The 21,979-nt window shown below is 36.1% G+C and overlaps 2 protein-coding genes across 2 annotated transcripts; one reads left to right on the forward strand and one right to left on the reverse strand.

Moving 5' to 3' along the window:
• Positions 1 to 16,096: 16,096 nt before the first annotated feature.
• LOC113310295 (STOREKEEPER protein-like) lies at positions 16,097 to 18,612 on the forward strand. Its single transcript, XM_026558915.1, has 2 exons — positions 16,097 to 17,342; positions 18,511 to 18,612. Exon 1 carries the CDS (start codon positions 16,196 to 16,198, stop codon positions 17,339 to 17,341), a length of 1,146 nt encoding a protein of 381 aa, XP_026414700.1. The 5' UTR covers positions 16,097 to 16,195; the 3' UTR covers position 17,342; positions 18,511 to 18,612.
• Positions 18,613 to 18,617: 5 nt separating this feature from the next.
• LOC113310294 (polyphenol oxidase I, chloroplastic-like) lies at positions 18,618 to 21,386 on the reverse strand. The gene is made up of 2 exons (XM_026558913.1): positions 21,034 to 21,386; positions 18,618 to 20,440 (listed from the first exon to the last, which is right to left on the reverse strand). Exons 1-2 carry the CDS (start codon positions 21,150 to 21,152, stop codon positions 18,796 to 18,798), a joined length of 1,764 nt encoding a protein of 587 aa, XP_026414698.1. The 5' UTR covers positions 21,153 to 21,386; the 3' UTR covers positions 18,618 to 18,795.
• Between the last annotated feature and the right edge of the window lie 593 nt (positions 21,387 to 21,979).

Here is a 21,979-nt window from a genome sequence, read left to right on the forward strand (position 1 = left end):
AAGTGAAGACTGAACCACTTATTTCTAAAGTTTTCACCTTTTTATCTATGAGACATATTGTCGCGCGACTAAATCAGACACTCATGCATAATAGAAATTCGAGTCAAGTTTATCTTGATTAATCATTCTCGAAATATGCTAAGCTTAAGAGCGTTTTTCATACTTGATGAATTTGGTTAAGAACAATTTATCGTTTATGACCAAAATTACGATTAATCATTTGAAAATATCTTGGAACAGTGATATGTGGCATTGATTTTATTCGGAAATATTTCAAATCGATTATTAGAGAGATATAGAACTAATTTAAATCTGGATACATGACCGTATGCATACCAATTCACATACTGGGAGAACTGTTATAATTCCGGAGTCGCAGTACATGTACCAAGTATGCAAAAAGTCTGTTGACTCGCGAACCAAAAAGGTACACATACCTAGTATGCAAACTAGAAAAGATCTGTTGGTTTCTAAACCGAGAAGGTACACATACCCAGTATGCAAACCATAAAGGATCTATGTATATCTGAACCTTTTTTTGCCTTAAGGGTATACACAACCGATACACATACTACGTGAAAAAGCGGGGGTCTAACAACACCACCCAATATTTCGCTTAGCAATCTGTATGGACTAACTCCGAAACACTTTCTAGAGAATCAACTAGACAGTCAGACTCAATCTAGGTAAAAGTATCTCAAGGAGTTAATATCTCTCTCTTGTTTTGATTTACTCAAGCTAATAGAAATCAACGAGTCTTTAATCAAAAACAAGGAATAACTTGGACGGTACCAAAGACCAATGTCCAAGGATCAATCAATGTTAATCAACAACCAAAGGTTGGATTATACTAATTGATGATCTAAACGCACAACCTGTATTATTTCAATTATAAAGATAAATCAATATAATGCGGAAACTGAAATAACACAGACACCAGAAATTTTGTTAACGAGGAAACCGCAAAAGCAGAAAAACCCAGGGACCTAGTCCAGATTGAATACACATTGTATTAAGCCGCTACAGACACTAGCCTACTCTAATCTAACTTCGGATTGGACTATAATTGAACCCCAATCAGTCTCCCACTGATCCAAGGTACAATTTTAATCCCTACGCCTCTGATCCCAGCAGGATACTGCGCACTTGATTCCCTTAGCTGATCTCACCCACAACTAAGAGTTGCTACGACCCAAAATCGCAGGTTTTGACAATAAACAAATTTGTCTCACATAGACAAGTTTATCAATGGATCAATCTGTCTCCCACGGAAAAACCCTAAAGTTTTTGTTCCGTCTTTTTATAATAATCAAGGAGAACAGGAACCAATTGATAATTCGGTCTTATATTCCCGAAGAACAGCCTAGATTAATCAACCACCTCACAACAATCTTAATCGTATGGTAGCGAAACAAGATGTTGCGGAATCACAAACAATGAGACGAAGATGTTTGTGATTACTTTTTATATCTTGCCTATCGGAGAAATCAATCTCAATCCAATCAAAATGATTGTACTCGTATGATAGAAGATGCAAGATCAGATCACACAACTACGATAAAAGTAGTATCGGTCTGGCTTCACAATTCCAATTAAGTCTTCAAGTCGTTTAACCTGGTTTTAGAAGAAGAAAACCAAAGGTTAAAGGAGAACCGACTCTAGCACGCAAACTAGTAGCACACGTAAGGTGTGGGGATTAGTTTTGCAAAGTTGCTAGATGTCCCCTTATATAGTCTTTCAAATCAGGGTTTTGCCTTGGTAACAAAGCAATCAATATTTACCATTAGATGAAAACCTGATTTAGATTCAAGCTAATATTTCTCAACTGTTAGATCGAAAACTTAGCTTGTTATACACAAATGAAATGCACGCTTCTAGGTTTGTTAACCGTACCCAAACGTGTACATTGTTGGTTCAACAATAGTCAACCAAAAGGTTAGCCATATGAGCATTTCATATCAACCATGTTCTTCTTCACCATAACTAGTTCAAATGACTCAATTGAACTAGTTAGAGAGTTGTTCAATTGCAAGGAAATCTTATGTAACTACACAAGACACAATTGAAGCAAAGATGATTTGATTCACTTGAATCGGTTCATGAACTTTTATAGCCACGGTTTGCAAATAGCATTCCTTAGTCTTTTTTAAGTTTAAGTTCAGAAATCATTTTCAGATATATAACCTTCTCAAGTTCGCACACTAGGTTCGCGGACTTAAGCAACCGGGCAGAGTTTACAAACTACAGCAGAAAATCTCGGCAAAGACTTTCCGCCGGTTCGCGGACTGGTACTCACGCAACTAGTTTTTCAACTTCAGCAGAATTTCTCGGGATGAGAATTTAGGCAGTTCGCGGACTGGGTTCGCGGACTTGGCAACAAGCCATTCTTCCGGTTTCTCTTGACCAACAAAGTTCGCAAACTTTGGTTCAAGGAATAGGACTTATACATAAATGTGTTTCCACAACAATGTTTATGTCCACCATTGTTTATATAATCTAAACTCTCATTCCAATCATTGAAACATTCTTAGAGGACGTTATATAGTTGTTACACCATTTCTCTTCAAAGCAATTTTCAAAGTGATTGAAACATATCATGACTTTCATCACTAGGTAAAGATAAACTTGGTCGAAGCGAAAAGCTTACCAGAACATATTTCGAGATATAGATAGGCGAGGTATACTCGGCTCGAAACACCAAATGTGTATAATCATAGTCTATATATATAGCATACGACTTTTTGTCTCAAAGAGTAGGAGATAGAATAGATAGACTTTTGGGTGACAGACAAGTTCAAGTCTCCACATACCTTTTTGTCGATAAGTTCCACCGGTTCCTTGAGTAGATCTTCGTCTTGCATGATGAATCTCCATGGAGTCCTTGAGCTCAACTACACTTACTATCCTAGTCCGAGACTTAGCTATAGTAGACTAGAAATCAAGACTTATAGTTTTGATCACTAACATTGACAAACATGCTTGAGATAACAACGCATGCGAGTTCGACCGAGCAATGCTCTAACAATCTCCCCCTTTGCCAATTTTAGTGACAAAACTATCAATACATATGGAATACAAAAAAAGATAATGAAACTTTAGTAGCTCCTATTCCACATGTCTAATCTTCAACATTCCTCGAAATCTTCGTCACTTCGAAGTACTCCAATGATCCCAAAGGTTGTAAGTTTAGCACCATCGTTGTTGAAGATCCTTAGATATAACGATGAGAAAGCATCGGTCTCGATCATTGTTATACAGTGTCATAGTATTGTTGCACAGTGTCAAAGTTCAATTGTATTACAACTTCAACAATAATTCTATGGTGATATGTATCACTCCCTCTTAGTCAATACTCCATCTCACATGGAAACCACTCCCCGTTACACAATGATCCGAAAACCATATGTATTTGTAGTGTGAACTACATATTAATTCTCCCCCTTTTGTGAATAAAATTGGAAAAGGTATAAGAACGGATCATAATGAAATTTCCGTAAGAGATATTTCATGACTGAGAGAAAGAAACACACATCATCTTTATTTACATGCAATCATATAGCCGAAGCTAACAACATTCATCAAGGAGTTTAAAGATACAAGTTAACCCCTCTAAAACTCCACATCCGCATACCCCTCAAGATATGACCATTAAGCACAAGTTCAAAAGAACTCTCCCCCATTTGATGTCATTCCCAAAAGAACAACAACGAGCGACCTTAATTTCAAGAGAAAAGAAGGATTTTTATTGGACACCAAAACCATATGAATGATTTTTATATCCAAAACTCAATCAAATTAACCATAAGTAAACTCATGATTAATTTAATCGGAATACATAATCAATTAAACACAAAAAGTGATCAATTTAATTGATTGTGCTCAACATAAGTAAACTTACGGAGCAACGACTAAGTTAACCATACAAGAGAGTGATTGGCTTAATCGTTCATATACTCAACACAAGAAAAACTTATGGAGTAATAACTAAATAACCAAACAAGATGATTAATTTAGTTCTAAATGCTCAACATAAAGTACCTTACAGAACAACCAACAAAGCTAATCAAAAAATAATCAACTTGGTTGTATCGTGCTCAACATAAGACACATTACGGAGCCTCACAGTATTACATAAAATATGGATCAGTGAAGATCAATACTGTGGAAAACACAAGGATTCATTCTATCTTCAATTATTATATGCATAACAATAATTAATAGACATAATCCTTGATTACAAAATATTTTGACCTATCTTCCATCAAAAATTGACAATATAGGCTTAACTTTTGTAATTGTCAAAAGTCTATTCATCCTTAAATCAATACATGAATACCGATCATGAACGACTTTACTTTTGACAAAATATGGGACAACATAGTTCACGGAAGTAAACACCAATATCCCATAACAAGTTGCAATATAACAAATCATAAAGATTAAATACTGCAAAACATCATCCTCCAAACAGTTTTAGAATTTTAAACCAAAAACCTAAAACACAAGAAGATGAAAATAATAATAGTTATGTGTAGTCACAATCATCGCTATTCAAAGCACTAGTTATTCTTCCAACTAATCCAAAAATAAGACATATTAGGCAACAAAAATACACGTTACTCATCTTCTTCCTCATTGGAGATACTCCAAGATGCTTTAATTGTGTTCAATTCTTCCTCGAGCTCGGGAAACTTTGTTGCAACCAAAGACAATTGTTCTTGAACACACTTCACTCTTGAATCAACCTTACATACACCTTTATGAATTTTTTGAAGAAGGCTCATGGTAGTAGGGTCATTAAAATCAAGAGAAGCGATTATTTGTTGCTTGCAAGCATTTTCCCTTATGCGCCTAAAGGTACACGGACGAACCGGTTTGGGGACCCCAAGAGAGTTTCCAATTGAATCACACCCACGATCACGGAAAATTTGACTAATTAAGCAAGGTTAACCCAACATCTTGACGGGTGAAGTCATCGAAATCATTTGAAAGATAATGAAACCACAAATATCGAGACTTGAAATACCCGAATCAAGGAAATAGACCAATTCCGCAAACTCGTGACTTCACCAAGAATTTTCAATTGTGGAGGGACAAATATTGGGAATACCAAGTTTTCAAAAAGCCATCAAAGCAATACTAAGATCATTAGTAGGGAACTTTTCTTGATTCCAAACGACTTTCCTACCACAAAGCCCATCCGAGATATCATCACAAGATGGACGTTCATCACTTGGTCTAGGAAGCCGTACGTTCCTCAACGGGATTTTGGTAATCCTTGAAATTAATTCTCTATCAACAAGAAACCTTTCTCTACCAATCATGGATTTGAATTCCATCTTGTTGCAGTCAACATCATGAATATTGGCATAGAAAATCCTTGTAAGAGAATCAAATCCTTGACCGAGACCATCAAAGATATTTCCAAGCTTGAATTTTTTAAAGCATACCAAATCCTCTTCATGCCCACTAAAGAAATTCAATTTCTTTTCTAGAATGAAACCTTTTGAAGCAATCTTATCAAACATTCTAGCACAAGAATCATCCACAAACCTAATTCTAAGAGAGTTTTGGTCACAAGGATAATTCAAGCTAGAGGATTTGAGTTTTTAGAACTCCTTTTAGTGCTCCTAGGATTCATCATGGGACTAGAAAAATTAAAGGATCTAGAGAAAATTGCTTACTTGGATTGAATCTTGAACACCCTTTCTTTCAATTTCTCCAATGAAGCTTCAATTGAGGAAACACACAATACCCTAGAGGTTCACATACGCGGACGGGTGATGAAGAAGACTAGGGTGCGCGAACTTCTTCTTTATAAGACCACAAATGGGCTTGGACCCGTTCATGAACCGAGACCCACACAAGAAAGATGTGATTTCCTTAGCCATTTGCACATTAAAGGTTATGCATTCTGTGACAATACACATGTGAGCGACAATGGATGCAATAGAAAGCTAAAATTGACGTTTAAACACAATAATAAAATTGTACACAACTCAAACCATTTCTTGCCCCATTCCAAGATATATACAAATGGGGAAATGCCAACATTGTTACCAAGAGGCATAATGCGCAGAAGAGTTCTCATGCGACATTTCTGGTTGATATGTGTGACAGTCCCTGTAGTATAATCAAAGTAATGATGATAGTCAGGGCAGTTAGAGCATTCTATCCTTCGTTTGTTCTGGATAGAAGGAGGATACCTCCGATTTCTGAGTTGGATAGTATTAACAGATTTAACACATACAGAACCCTTTTCGGAACAATTCTTAGACTTAACAGATTTAAGTTTTTCTAAGAATTTAAAAACACCTTCGAACGCTTTGAATAGATCTTTATCAATTGATCCATTACGTTAGTATTCCTCAAAGAGATCAAGAGTTAATCTAGTGAGGTTCCATATCCTTGAGCGTATTGAGCACTTTCTCAATCTTTCCTTCTTTTTAATTTTTCCTTCTGATTGATTCTAAACATCTAAATCTTCCCTTTTAGATGACGTAAGATTATCATGAGAAACCAGACGTTTTAGCCATAATAATCGTTGAACAATCTTTAAGGATTTCTGGCGTGCGTTACAGATGCCAAGAGCAATTTTTCCAAATAAATTTCTCAAAGGAAAATTTATAGGGAACGAACAAACACAAACTTATTAGGTTTACGGTGTTTGCCTTCTCTGATACCAATTGAAAAAGCGGGGGTCTAACAACACCACTCAATATTTCCCTTAGCAATCTGTATGGACTAACTCCGAAACACTTTCTAGAAAATCAACTAGAAAGTCAGACTCAATCTAGGTAAAAGTATCTCAAGGAGTTGATATATCTCTCTTGTTTTGATTTACTCAAGCTAATAGAAATCAGCGAGTCTTTAATCAAACACAAGGAATAACTTGGACGGTACCAAAGACCAATGTCCAAGGATCAATCAATGTTAATCAACAACCAAAGTTTGGATTACACTAATTGATGATCTAAACGCACAACCTGTATTATTTCAATTATAAAGATAAATCAATAATGCGGAAACTGAAATAACACAAACACCAGAAATTTTGTTAACGAGGAAACCGTAAATGCAGAAAAACCCCGGGACCTAGTCCAGATTGAATACACACTGTATTAAGCCGCTACAGACACTAGCCTACTCCAAGCTAACTTCAGACTGGACTATAGTTGAACCCCAATCAGTCTCCCACTGATCCCAACAGGATACTGCGTACTTGATTCCCTTAGATGATCTCCCACAACTAAGAGTTGCTACGACCCAAAATCGCAGGCTTTGACAATAAGAAAATCTGTCTCACACAGATAACTCTACCAAAGGATCAATCTGTCTCCCACAGAAAAACCCTAAAGTTTTTGTTCCGTCTTTTGATAATAATCAAGGAGAACAGGAACCAATTGATAATCCGGTCATATATTCCCGAAGAACAGTCTAGATTAATCAATCACCTCACAATAATCTTAATCGTATGGTTGCGAAACAAGATGATTCGGAATCAAAAACAATGAGACGAAGATGTTTGTGATTACTTTTTATATCTTTCCTATCGGAGATATCAATCTCAAGCCAATCAATATGATTGTACTCGTACGATAGAAGATGCAAGATCAGATCACACAACTACGATAAAAGTAGTATCGGTCTGGCTTCACAATCCCAATGAAGTCTTCAAGTCGTTTAACCTGGTTTTAGAAGAAGAAAACCAAAGGTTAAAGGAGAACCGACTCTAGCACGCAAACTAGTAGCACACGTAAGGTGTGGAGATTAGTTTTTCAGAGTTGCTAGATGTCCCCTTATATAGTCTTTCAAATCAGGGTTTGCCTTGGTAACAAAGCAATCAATATCCACCGTTAGATGAAAATCTGATTTAGATTCAAGCTAATATTTCTCAACCGTTAGATCGAAAACTTAGCTTGTGATACACAAATGAAATGCACGCTTCTAGGTTTGTTAACCGTACCCAAACGTGTACATTGTTGGTTCAACAATAGTCAACCAAAAGGTTAGCCATATGAGCATTTCATATCAACCATGTTCTTCTTCACCATAACTAGTCCAAATGACTCAATGGATCTAGTTAAAGAGTTGTTCAATTGCAAGGAAATCTTATGTAACTACACAAGACACAATTGAAGCAAAGATAATTTGATTCACTTGAATCGGTTCATGAACTTTTATAGCCACGGTTTGCAAATAGCATTCCTTAGTCTTTTTAAGTTTAAGTTCAGAAATCATCTTCAGATATATAACCTTCTCAAGTTCGCACACTAGGTTCGCGGACTTAAGCAACCGGGCAGAGTTTACAAACTCCAACAGAAAATATCGGCAAAGACTTTCCGCCGGTTCGCGGACAGGGTTCACGGACTGGTACTCACGCAACTAGTTTGTCAACTTCAGCTAAATTTCTCGGGATGAGAAGTTCGTCAGTTCGCGGACTGGGTTCGCGGACTTGGAGACAAGCCATTCTTCAGGTTTCTCTTGATCAACAAAGTTCGCAAACTTTGGTTCAAGGAATAAGACTTATACATAAATGTGTTTCCACAACAATATTTATGTCCACCATTGGTTATGTAATCTAAACTCTCATTCCAATCATTGAAACAATCTTAGAGGACGTTATATAGTTGTTACACCATTTCTCGTCAAAGCAATTTCAAAGTGATTGAAACATATCATGACCTTCGTCACTAGGTAAAGATAAACTTGGTCGAAGCGAAAAGATTACCAGCATCTATTTCGAGATATAAATAGGCGAGGTATACTCGGCTCGAAATACCAAATGTGTATAATCATAGTCTATATATATAGCATACGAATTTTTGTCTCAAAGAGTAGGAGATAGAATAGATAGACTTTTGAGTGACAGACAAGTTCAAGTCTCCACATACCTTTTTGTCGAGAAGTTCCACCGGTTCCTTGAGTAGATCTTCGTCTTGTATGATGAATCTCCATGGAGTCCTTGAGCTCAACCACACTTACTATCCTAGTCCGAGACTTAGATATAGTAGACTAGAAATCAAGACTTATAGTTTTGATCACTAACATTGTCAAACATGCTTGAGATAGCAACGCATGCGAGTTCGACCGAGCAATGCTCCAACACTATGACAAAAATATTCACGAACAAGTATACAGTACAAGTACAGGTACACATACTTATCCAGCCGAATATTTTCAGATACATTAGAATTATTTTTATGAGATAATCGGCATTTGAACAACTCTCTAGGAACATATGTAGACATGATTGATCACATTTGTGACTCAAGATTAAAGTTTTAAAGTGTTATATGAAAATGGTTAAACTTATCGTTCAATTGATTAGTTTCAGCTAACCGTTTATGAACAAGTCATTACGCACGGTACGGTAACTAGAGTGTAACTCTGTTATGTTAATCTCAAGTCAATTTTTTCAACTAACGGTATTTATTGATTGCTTGATTCACCTAAGATTAAATATAAAACAACCTTAATCTTGAAAGTTTATATAAGGAGATCCTCAAACAACTGGGATATTTGAATCTCTGATATTATTCTTGTGTGTCCTAGTTGTAAACTAGAATCGTTCTCTCCTTAAAATCATTTTAGGGTCAAGCGACTAAAAAGATTTCACCTAGGGATTCGTGAAGCCAGGTCCGACTATCGTTATCTTGATAATTTATGTATCCTGATATTGCTATTGCTGGTTGAGCCTTGCTCCATCTAGCAAGATAGATATAAATCACAAATTTTCTTCGTCTCGGACTTTGTGATTCCGCATGTTTATACTTATGAGGTGAATAATAATCTAGGCTGCTCTTTGGTAGTCATAAGACCGAATTTTTAGGTTAGTTAGACTTTGTCTATTGCAATTTATTTCTAACCTCACCTTGATCTTTGATCAGAACAACAATCACATATAGACTTATATGTGGGAGGAAGATTGGTTTAAAGTCTTCAATTAAGTTGAAGCAACTCTTACTATGTCAGCTAAGGGAATCAATTACGCGGAGTCCTGCTGGGATTCAAGAAGCGTAAAGAGCGCCACTATAACTGAATCGGTGTGACGATTTATTTCGGTCTCAACTACATTCCAGTACGAAGTTCTAACCGTAGGCTAGAGTCTGTAGCGTCTTAATACAGTTTGGTGTTCAAATCTGGACTAGGTCTCGGGGTTTTCTGCACTTGAGGTTTCCTCGTTAACAAAATTTCTGGTGTCTTTGTTATTTCTTTTTCGCATTATATTGTTTATCTTTATAATTGAAATATCACAGGTTATACGTTAAAATCAATTCAAGTAGATAAGTCCATCAAAATTATTGGATACGACTTGATTGATCTTGGATATTGATCTTTTGGATCGTGCAAGTACTCTCAAGAAATAATTAGGTTCACAAACTTGTCTCTGTTACATTCTGACTGTGAGAGAAATAGATATAAGATCTTCGTATAATCCCTGATTGAGATTCATTAAGTTGTAACACTCGGTATTGTATTTGAGTTTAGTCCATACATGTTGCCTAAGAAAAAGTTGGTGGTGTATTTTGGTACCACCGCGTTTTCACATATAAAGTATTGTCTAGCCAATTTGAGTACATTCTTAATCCCCGAAATGTAAACCCTTTATATAAGTCTCGGCGGAAGCTTCCAGTGCTCCCTAAAGTCCAGATTTACATATGGAAATGTTATAAGAATATTTTTCCTGAGAAATAATTTATTTGTAGATTTAATAATTCTCATGGTATAAATTTCAATTTGTGTGGAATTGTAGTGTATGAAACTGCAGAGCATCTGATCTTACATTGTCCTTTTGTTCAAGCAGTTTGGTCATTAACTAGCTCCTTATTATAACTTAGTCTCACAAGTTAGGGATTCGACACGGAACTTAAAAGAGTGGGTTGGGCAGTGGTTATCTTCTGATATCCTCAAAGATAAAGCGCTTGTTGTTTTTTCCATTGCATGGAACATATGTAAATGCAAATGTTCATTTTTCAAGGAAGAAATCTAAATTATTTCACTACTACGAGACTAGCACTCAAGCTTGTAAATGATGTTGATACTTATCTTAGATCTGATTCTGCTGCAAATATGTCTGCTAACATTTCAACTATTGAAAATGATTTAAATCCCATAGTAGCTTCATTACCAGACGACTGCATTATTATATACAATGATGCCTCTTTTGACATTAATACTTGGTTTGATTATGAATGAATGACACTGGCTGCAAAGTCATCCCATGGGTATCTAGGAACACTGAAAAAGCTGAATGCTTAGCGTTGCTGGAAGCTAGTATTTGGGCGAACGAAAGGAACAACATCAAAGTATGCTTCATCAATGATACTCAATTAGTAATAACCAACTATTCTGGTATAAAAAAACAATTATAGATGACTGCAAGTTGATTCACAACAATTTTTCATTCTCTAGAGTAATTTCTAGAAAAAAATTCAACAATCATACTGATTTCGTAGCTAAATCCAGGGTGAATGGCTGATCCCTTCCTTCCTATCATAACACTCGTGGTTTCTTTTGGTTTAATAATATTTTTCTTAGCAAAAAAACACGCATTTTAAAAGGTTATTTTTGGTCAGTTTAGTGCTAATAGATCAAGCTGAACCCTGCATTTACATAGGTGGACCAAATTGATGTGGACCAAACAATAACTTCCCCATTTTTCGTAAAAAACCGACTTACGGGATGATAATTTTAGTTCTGAGAAACCGTTTCACATGATTTCGAATCTAGTATAGGACAAAACCTTGCCAAAACATATGCAGCCCTACCCGTGATCCATCAAATTTGGATTATTTTTGCTTATTCTCGTAGGCCGTAGTATTTTCCCTAAAACATCAAAATTATCTCAATTTAAATCGGCTTTCTCTTAGAGACAGATTTTAAACCCGAAAACCTCTCGTTCTCCATAAACCTTGAACCCTAATTTCTTACAATGACTCTTAAGAACCATTCTCCTTTACCAGAGAATCCACCTTCAATTTCATCTTCTTCTGCTTCTGAAGATGAAAGAGAGGTCGAAGAGGAAGTAGTTAACAACAAAAAAGAAGAAAGCGACGACAACGAATAAGAAGAAGAAGAAGAAGAAGAAGAAGGAGATGACGATGAAGAAACTGAGAAATCAAGATTCTGTGTTGTTCCAAACTCTAAACCTAAATCAAGATTCTGTGTTGTTCCAAACTCTAAACCTAAATCTAAAGATTCTATTTTTGCTTATTCTCGTAGGTCGTAGTATTTTCCCAAAAACATCAAAATTCTCTCAATTTAAATCGGCTTTCTCTTAGAGACAGATTTTAAACCCGAAAACCTCTCGTTCTCCATAAACCTTGAACCCTAATTTCTTACAATGACTCTTAAGAACCATTCTCCTTTACCAGAGAATCCACCTTCAATTTCATCTTCTTCTGCTTCTGAAGATGAAAGAGAGGTCGAAGAGGAAGTAGTTAACAACAAAAAAGAAGAAAGCGACGACAACGAAGAAGAAGAAGAAGAAGAAGAAGGAGATGACGATGAAGAAACTGAGAAATCAAGATTCTGTGTTGTTCCAAACTCTAAACCTAAATCTAAATATGCTAAAGAAGAAGAAGAAACCTCTGATGATGATTCGGAATCTGATGAACAAATCCCAATTGAAAAGGAAGAGGCAGTCAAGAAACCCGAACAAACTTCCATTCCGGTCAAACGTCCGGTTGCCAAACGACATGTTGAGGCAGAGAAATCCTCGAAACGGAGGAAGAAGAACAATGATTCTAATGCTGGAGAAGAGTCTGAGAAGAAAACAACGAAGGTATTGCCGCATGACTAAAGCAGACACTAATGCATAATAGAAATTCGAGTCAAGTTTATCTTGATTAATCATTCTCGAAATATGCTAAGCTTAAAGACATTTTTCATACTTGATGAATTTGGTTAAAAACAATTTATTGTTTATGACCTAAATTATGATTAATCATTTGAAAATATCTTGGAACAGTGATATGTGTCATTGATTTTATTCGGAAATATTTCAAATCGATTATTAGAGAGATATAGAACTACTGTAAATCTGGATACATGACCGTATGCATACCAATTCACATACTGGGGGAACTGTTATAAGTCCGGAGTCGCAGTACATGTACCAAGTATACGTATCAGCGTAGTTATAGTTAGGAAACAACTTTTTGGTACGCATACCATAAAAAAGTCTGTTGACTCGCGAACCAAGAAGGTACACATACCTAGTATGCAAACTAGAAAAGATCTGTTGGTTTCTAAACCGAAAAGGTACAAATACCTAGTATGCAAACCATAAAGGATATATGTATATCTGAACCCGTTTTTGCCTTAAGGGTATACACAACCGATACTCGTACTATGACAAAAATATTCACGAACAAGTATACAGTACAAGTACCAGGTACACGTATTTATCCAGTCGAATATTTTCAGATGCATCAAAATTATTTATATAAGATAATCGGCATTTGAACAACTCTCTAGAAACATATGTAGACATGATTGATCACATTTGTGACTCAAAATTAAAGTTTTAAAGTGTTATATGAAAATGGTTAAACTTATCGTTCAATTGATTAGTTTCAGCTAACCGTTTATGAACAAGTCATTACGCACGGTTCGGTAATGGTTCATCCTAACTAGAGTGTATACTCTGTTATGTTAATCTCAAGTCAATTTTTTCATCTAACGGTGTTTATTGATTGCTTGATTCACCTAAGATTAAATATAAAACAACCTTGATCTTGAAAGTTTATATAAGGAGATCCTCAAACAACTGGGATCTTTGAATCCCTGACACTATTCTTGCATGTCCTAGTTGTAAACTAGAATTGTTCTCTCCTTAAAATCGTTTTAGGGTCAAGCGACTAAAAAGATTTCACCTAGGGATTCGTGAAGCCAGGTCCGACTATCGTTATCTTGATAATTTTTGTATCCTGATCTTGCTATTGCTGGTTGAGCCTTGCTCCATCTATCAAGATAGATATAAATCACAAAGTTTCTTCGTGTCATACTTTGTGATTCCACATGTTTATACTTATGAGGTGAATAATAATCTAGGTTGCTCTTTGGGAGTTATAAGACCGGATTTTGAGGCTTGCTAACTTTTTCTAATGCAATTTATTTTCAATCTCACCTTGATCTTTGAACAGAATGAAAATCACATATAGACTTATCTGTGGGAGGAAGATTGGTTTAAAGTCTTCAATTAAGTTGAAGCAACTCTTACGATGTCAGCTAAGGGAATCAATTACGCGGAGTCCCACTGGTATTCAAGAAGCGTAAGGAGCGCGACTGTAACTGAATTGGTGTGACGATTTATTTCGGTCTCGACTACATTCCAGTCCGAAGTTCTAACCGCAGGCTAGAGTCTGTAGCGGCTTAATACAATTTGGTGTTCAAATCTGGACTAGGTCTCGGGGTTTTTCTGCACTTGCAGTTTCCTCGTTAACAAAATTTCTAGTGTCTTTGTTATTTATTTTTCGCATTATATTGTTTATCTTTATAATTGAAACATAACAGGTTATACGTTAAAATCAATTCAAGTAGATAAGTCCATCAAAATTGTTGGATACAACTTGATTGATCTTGGATATTGATCTTTGGGATCGTCCAAGTACTCTCAAGAAATAATTAGGTTCACGAACTTGTCTCTGTAACATCTGATTGTGAGAGAAATAGATATAAGATCTTCATATAATCCCTGATTGAGATTCATTAAGTTGTAATACTCGGAATTGTATTTGAATTTAGTCCATACATGTTGCCTAAGAAAAAGTTGGTGGTGTATTTTGGTACGCCGCGTTTTCACATATAAAGTATTGTCTAGCCAATTTGAGTACATTCTTAATCCCCAGAAATGTAAACGCTTTATATAAGTCTCTGCGGAAGCTTCTAGTGCTCCCTAAAGTCCAGATTTACGTATGGAAATGTTATGAAAATATTTTGCTTGTGAAATCAATTATTTGTAGATTTAATAATTCTCATGGTATAAATTGCAATATGTGTGGAAATGTAGTGTCTGAAACTGCAGAGCATCTGACCTTACATTGTCCTGTTGTTCAAGCAGTTTGGTCGTTAACTCCTTATTATAACTTAGTCTCACAAGTTAGGGATTCAACATGGAACTTAAAAAAGTGGGTTGGGCAGTGGTTATCTTCTGATATCCTTAAAGATAAAGCGGTTGTTGTTTTTTTCCATCGCATGGAGCATATGTAAATGCAAATGTTCATTTTTCAAGGAAGAAATTTAAATTATTTCACTACTGCGAGACTAGCACTCAAGCTTGTAACTGATGCTGATACTTATCTTAGATCTGATTTTGCTGCAAATATGCCTGCTAACATTCAACTATTGAAAATGATTTAAATCCCATAGTAGCTTCATTACCAGACGACTGCATTATTATATACAATGATGCCTCTTTTGACATTATTACTTGGTTTGATTATGAATGAATGACACTGGCTGCAAAGTCATCCCATGGGTATCTAGGAACACTGAAAAAGCTGAATGCTTAGCGTTGCTGGAAGCTAGTATTTGGGCGAACGAAAGGAACAACATAAAGGATGCTTCATCAGTGATGCTCAATTAATAATAACCAGCTATTCTGGTATAAAAAAACAATTATAGATGACTGCAAGTTGATTCACAACAATTTTTCATTCTCTAGAGTAATTTCTATAAATAAATTTCAACAATCATAATGATTTCGTAGCTAAATTCAGGATGAATTGGTGATCCCTTCCTTCATGTCATAACACTCATAGTTTCTTTTGGTTTAATAATATTTTTCTTAACAAAAAAAACACGCATTTTTAAAGGTTATTTTTGGTCAGTTTAGTGCTAATGGATCAAGTTGAACCCTGCATTTTCATCAATGGACCAAATTGACGTGGACCAAACAATAACTTCCTCATTTTTCTTAAAAACCCGACTTACGGGATGCATAATTTTAGCTCTGAGAAACCGTTTCACATGATTTCGGATCTAGTATAGGCCAAAACCTTGCCAAACCATATGCAGCCCTACCCGTGATCCATCAAATTTGGATTATTTTTGCCAACTCTCGTAGGCCGTAGTATTTTGACCTAAAACATCAAAATTCTCTCAATTTAAATCGGCTTTCTCTCAGAGACAGATTTTGAACCCTAAAACCTCTCGTTCTCCATAAACCTTGAACCCTAATTTTCTTACAATGACTCTTAAGAACCATTTTCCTTTACCAGAGAATCCACCTTCTGTTTCATCTTCTTCTGCTTCTGAAGATGAAAGAGAGGTCGAAGAGGAAGTAGTTAACGACAAAGAAGAAGAAAGCGACGACATCGAAGAAGAAGAAGAAGAAGAAGAAGAAGACGGAGATGACGATGAAGAAACTGAGAAATCAAGATTCTGTGTTGTTCCAAACTCTAAACCTAAATCTAAAGATGCTGTAGAAGAAGAAGAAGAAAACTCTGATGATGATTCGGAATCTGATGAACAAATCCCAATTGAAAAGGAAGAGGCAGTCAAGAAACCCGAACACACTTCCATTCCGGTCAAACGTCCGGTTGCCAAACGACAGGTTGAGGCAGAGAAATCCTCGAAACGGAGGAAGAAGAACAATGATTCTAATGCTGGAGAAGAGTCTGAGAAGAAAACAGCGAGGGTATGGACTGAAGAAGGTGAGATTGTTCTTCTGAAAGGAATGATTGATTACATGAAGCAAGGTAAAAACCCTAATTCTGATTCAAATGGTTTTTATGAATTTATTAAGGGCTCTATTAATGTTGATGTTACTAAAGAGCAATTGTCTAGTAAAATTAGACATGCCAAAGGGAGATATCGGCAGAATGAAGCCAAAGAGAAGAGTGGGGAAGTCTTGACATTTACCAAATCCCATTTTGAGAAATGCTATGAGTTGTCAAAGTCAATATGGGGTGCTGAGAATAAACCAGAAAATGATGGTAAAGAGAAAAAGGGAAAAGAAACAATTGAGGTGGATGGTGCTACAAACGGTAAGAGTAAGAAGAAAAAAGCTAGTACAGATGCAAGTGTTTCGGAGAAACGGGAAGAAGGTGTTAAGGTAGGTGATGTTGATGGTAAATTGAAAGCAACAGTTGAAAAGGAAGATGTAGAGGTTTGTGGATTGATTGAATTGGCTCAGCATATGGCACCTCCGGGTTTGAAAAGTTTTCTAAATAAGAGAGCTTTTCAATTGGTTGAACCTTCGAAGAGGAAGGCATTTGAAAAGAGGTGGAAGGACGTACAGGTTGCAGAGGGGGAGTTGTTCTTGAGAAGGATAGATTTGGTTCGTGAATTCTCATCGAAGGCGTTGGAGGCACTGAAGTCTCAAACTTCTTAAGGTTTTCTTTTGACTCACTCGATTATAAGCTGTTTTTTTGTCTTCTTAATAGCATATAGGTGGGGGAGGTACAGTGCTGAATGTTATGTCTATTGAGAAGATTCGGGGTTTTAGTTTTATGTTGCTATAGGAGTATGGTTCAGAATTTTCTGCCAGTTAATATTTGCATATGTTCATAGTTTATACATTACATTTTTCTTAGCATATTGACCAAACTTATGGTAGAAATTCTGTTTTGTCTTGTCTCATCTCCCTTAGCCAATTTGTGTGTTTGAGGCACTGAAGTCACCAGCTTCTTAAGTTTTTTTTTTGACTCACTCATTGTATGCTGGTTTTTGTCTTCTTAGTAGCATAGGTGGGAGGGGTTCAGTGTTGAATGCTATGTCTATTGATAAGATTCGGGGTTTTTGTTTTATGTTGTTATAGGAGTATGGTTTATCATTTTATGCCACTTAATATCTGCAGATGTTCATGGTTAGTTGATTTTTTTTCTTATCATATCAACCAAGCTTACGGTAGAAATTCTGTTTTGCTTTGTCTCATCTCCCTTGGCCAGTTTGTTGTATTTCTTACATAGACATAGACTATTGTCCTGTTAATTTATAGGAAGTAGAGATTTAGTGCAGTATGAGGTAAAAATAAAGAGAAGCCGTAGATATATGCTAGAACTAGATTCATATTTCCAACAATCACACATGTACCAATTACTGAAATATAGGAATATCAAAAACTTGAGATTAGAAGAAAGGGTGTGCCAAAGGTACTAGTGAGGATTCTAGAATGATCCTCGTGTGTGCATCTTTATGACCTAAATAGTAATCCATGAGTTAATCAAGCTATTAAGTCTATCGATATAGTGTGATAAAAGCGATGATGCTGTTAGGAAGTAATAAATGACTTGCAGCATATCAAGTTTGGCATCAAATATGTTGGAAACAGTTTTTATTAACTTCTCTTTCAGCTGGAACTGAAACATCAGAGACTAAGCCAGTAACTTTAAAACCTTTTCCCTCCAATCTTTGTAACCTTGAGAGACATTTTTTGCAGTGTCATCTGTCATGGTTTTGCTGTTTACCCTTTTCTGCAACTGTGTTTAATTAGATAAGGTTAAGAACTACCACAAATCATTCAACCTCTCTTTTTTAATCTGTGTTCATTATTTTGTGCAGCTAATAACCTCGCATTTAGAAGGTCAATGTCATAGAATATATGTGGGAGTTACAACCACTAAACCTTGCTCTAAAATTGCATTTTCTAGTTGGGTTTCTTAGATTTCTCATTTTATCGTGTTCAAACATTTTATGATTTGTTTTAGTACAGATTTACATCTCTTTAGCCACTACTCACTACAACTGGGTAACAAAAGAAGGCTTGTCGCCACTACTTTTTATTTAAGTATAGCTGTCAAACAATAACAAATCAATATCAAAAAAATATTAACAAGATTCAACTCATCATTTCATGTATTCAATCCGAACTCCATCAACAGTTGTATTGACGCCAGTCCCGCCTCTTGGTACTAATGTGACCCAAACGGTCTCATCGCCGTCTGCCTCGAGGTCTTCCAACAGCTCAGTGATACCCACCTTAAAAGTTGTCTTCCTCTTCACTACCAAATCTCCTTTATTCAACACTATCCTTACTCCTCTCTTCATGTTCACAAATGTTCCTGCAAACTCTCTTGATTCCGGACCAATCATTGTCTCATCAACAGCATTTACATAAACGTCGAACTTGACATAAGCATCCTTACTGATGTCAATTCCATAAACAACTATAATCTCTTCTTCTTGTTCTTTCTCGATCTTACTCCTGTGTGTCTTTGGTCTGCGAAGTTTCACTCTTATTGTGGTATCAAGCCTCTTACCGTTCAATCCAAAATCTGGTGAAACAATAGCCTGGTTGGAGATATCCAAGAATGGGTTCTGATTCTCTCTCATTTTTAATACCTGACGAGCAATCTTCGGTGGTACAGAAGGTTTAGGTCTTGCGTTAAGCCATACATTCTCGACGTTCTCGTAAGCATATCTAAGCTTAGAACTGTCAAGAACGTCCCTGATTTTGATTCTGACAAGCTGTGACTTCTCATTGTGGAAGTAGAAAGTAGAATCTAACCATTCCGGATCTTCAATCGCTGGCTTGTTGCCCCGAAGCTCGTTCCAAACGTTCCAAAGGCGATCGATGTTTGAATGATGTGCATAGAAAATTGGATCTCTTGCGGCTGAATAAAAGGCTCCCAAATCTTCTCTTTCAGTGTTCAAGTTACTGCCAACCCAAGTGTGCAATGCATTATGTGGTGCCAGTTCAATAGTCCCCGGTCCATCGCAAAACCCGTCCTCGCCGGCTTTGTAAGCACAACCCATGAACAGTTCAGTCTTTTTAGCGCCAGAAACCATTTGATTGTACATAAAAGCTACATTAGTGGAAATTTGATCTTCCGGTCCTAATCCTCTTTCGAAGTAATCGTAGTTAATATCAGCAACTTGTGGTGGAAGGTGAGAACTGTCTCGCTGCGTATCAACCATCGATCCATTCAAGTACATATCAGGAATAAACATGCCCTCAGGCGAATCCCAGTTCCAGAACGGTAGTGCGAAATTCTCGTCCCCGATCAAACTTCCAAGAATTCGTTCATGAAAGTAAATCATCATTCTATGCCATGGGAAAAACATCCATGATCTATGAATTTTGAGCAGAGAGTTGGAGTTCTGTTGATTGTAAGCACCAGTGCAGTATATGCAATGCATATTAGCTTGGCGCATGTAGCTGCGTGGATCGTCGTAAGGTAGGGATTTCATGATGGCTATGGCTTTGTTGTACTTGGCGATGTAATCTGCATCAACCATGTGAGCTGGTTTCCTAACTCTAATTGGTTCTGAAATGTCTGGAAATTTGAAATCAATAATGGGTTCTAATGATTCACGTTTTGGTGGACAACAATAAACCGGCCGATCAGCATCGGAAAGTGACTTATGACATGTCGTAAGGTTTGGAGTTAAGATGACATGTTTTGGTCTAATCTCTTCATTTATGGCATTTGCGTCTTCCATTGCAACCCATGTTTCATCGAAAAATCCAAGGATTGTTGCCTTCAGACCACTGGAACATAACAAAAAATAAAAATAAATAAATCAAACAGCCAAAAGGTAGAAAATTAGGAAGGGTTTAAGTGTTAATTAGTCCTCATTGACATTACCAACCACTTTCCAATCACATGGAGTTTACCAACTCCCATGAAATTTGGTGAACTTTTTTTTGTTTTTAATTTCTTATCATGGTAGTATATATATATATATATATATATTTTTTTTTTTTTGCTCGGTTCATGGTATTATATCTGTCTGTATATTCAAAACAGATCTAACAAAAATAAAGTCTTACTACAATTCAGAATGTAAATATGAAAACAGAACAATGACCAGATCTAATTCGTTTTTGCCTAATAAAAACAACTAGTACCATTTAAGTCAAACTAAGCATACCAATGGTCACTTGTGAAGATTTTCAAAATAAAAATCATGCAGTGAATTTTCTGATATATACTATATAAACAGATCTTAAAGAGAATATTAAGTTTCACTTTTAGATTTTAGAACACTTGATAAATGATTGAATGGTGAAGAAACCTAAACAAGATTAATTTATGATGATGAAAAACTAAAGAAACAAGATAAAATACACATATACAGTACCTTATGAAAGAAATGGCTTGAACTTGTTGCTCTGAATCTTTCACAAAGAAATCTGAAGAAGATAATCCAACTAAGATGAAAGCCAAGAGAACCAAAGAGACCCATCTCTTTGCTTCCATGGCTACTTCCTCTCCCTGCTCAGTGCTCTTTCTCTATCTATCTATCTATATATATATATATATATCTAGTGGACACTGGCTAGTACTGGAGTTTGTGATGATTACTCCCTGCTTTTCTTACAGAAAATCAAGGCACTAATGAAGTGCACTGAAATTTTTTCTTAGAAGGAGAGAAGAGAGAGAGGCTTAGAAATGCTGAGTTTTAATGGAGCAACAGAGAGGGTGTATATATAGAGTACACAGAAGCCTCCTATACAGGGAGGGAGAGACTTTCACAATGTAAGTTCTAGAAACTTTAAAACACGTTTGTTTATTACATTTGACAAAAAAAATACGAAGAACATAATTCTGGCTACATGTTAAAAGAAAAGCTTACCAACTTCATATATTCAGAAATTCTATTGCCACAATTATTATTTTTTGAAATTGCCAAACAGTGACCCCACCTGATACCGTAATTTTGCCAGGTTGGACTAAATTATTTCAAACTTTTGAATTGTTTATTTTCTGATAATAAAAAGTTCAACTTTTGAACGAGGATCGGAAGAAGATATGAGAATCTTGTACACTGCGTGGATACCAGGAAGGAAAGTGGAGGAACATGATAACTGTGCGGTTAGAATTTCAAACCTAAAAGCTTTTTTTTGCTAGCTCGTGGGTTTGACAATTGATATAGCGTGCAGCCATGTACGTACATTTTACGAGGATGGCTGCTATAAGAGAATTTTAATTTTGGTCATTCCTAAATCTTTCTAGGCATACAAATCAATAGTCTTAACTTGGGTGACATTATAAGGGGTATTCTATGGACAGTTCAACACCTATAT

Source organism: Papaver somniferum, chromosome 9 (assembly GCF_003573695.1).
Source record: "Papaver somniferum cultivar HN1 chromosome 9, ASM357369v1, whole genome shotgun sequence".
NCBI lineage: Eukaryota > Viridiplantae > Streptophyta > Magnoliopsida > Ranunculales > Papaveraceae > Papaver > Papaver somniferum.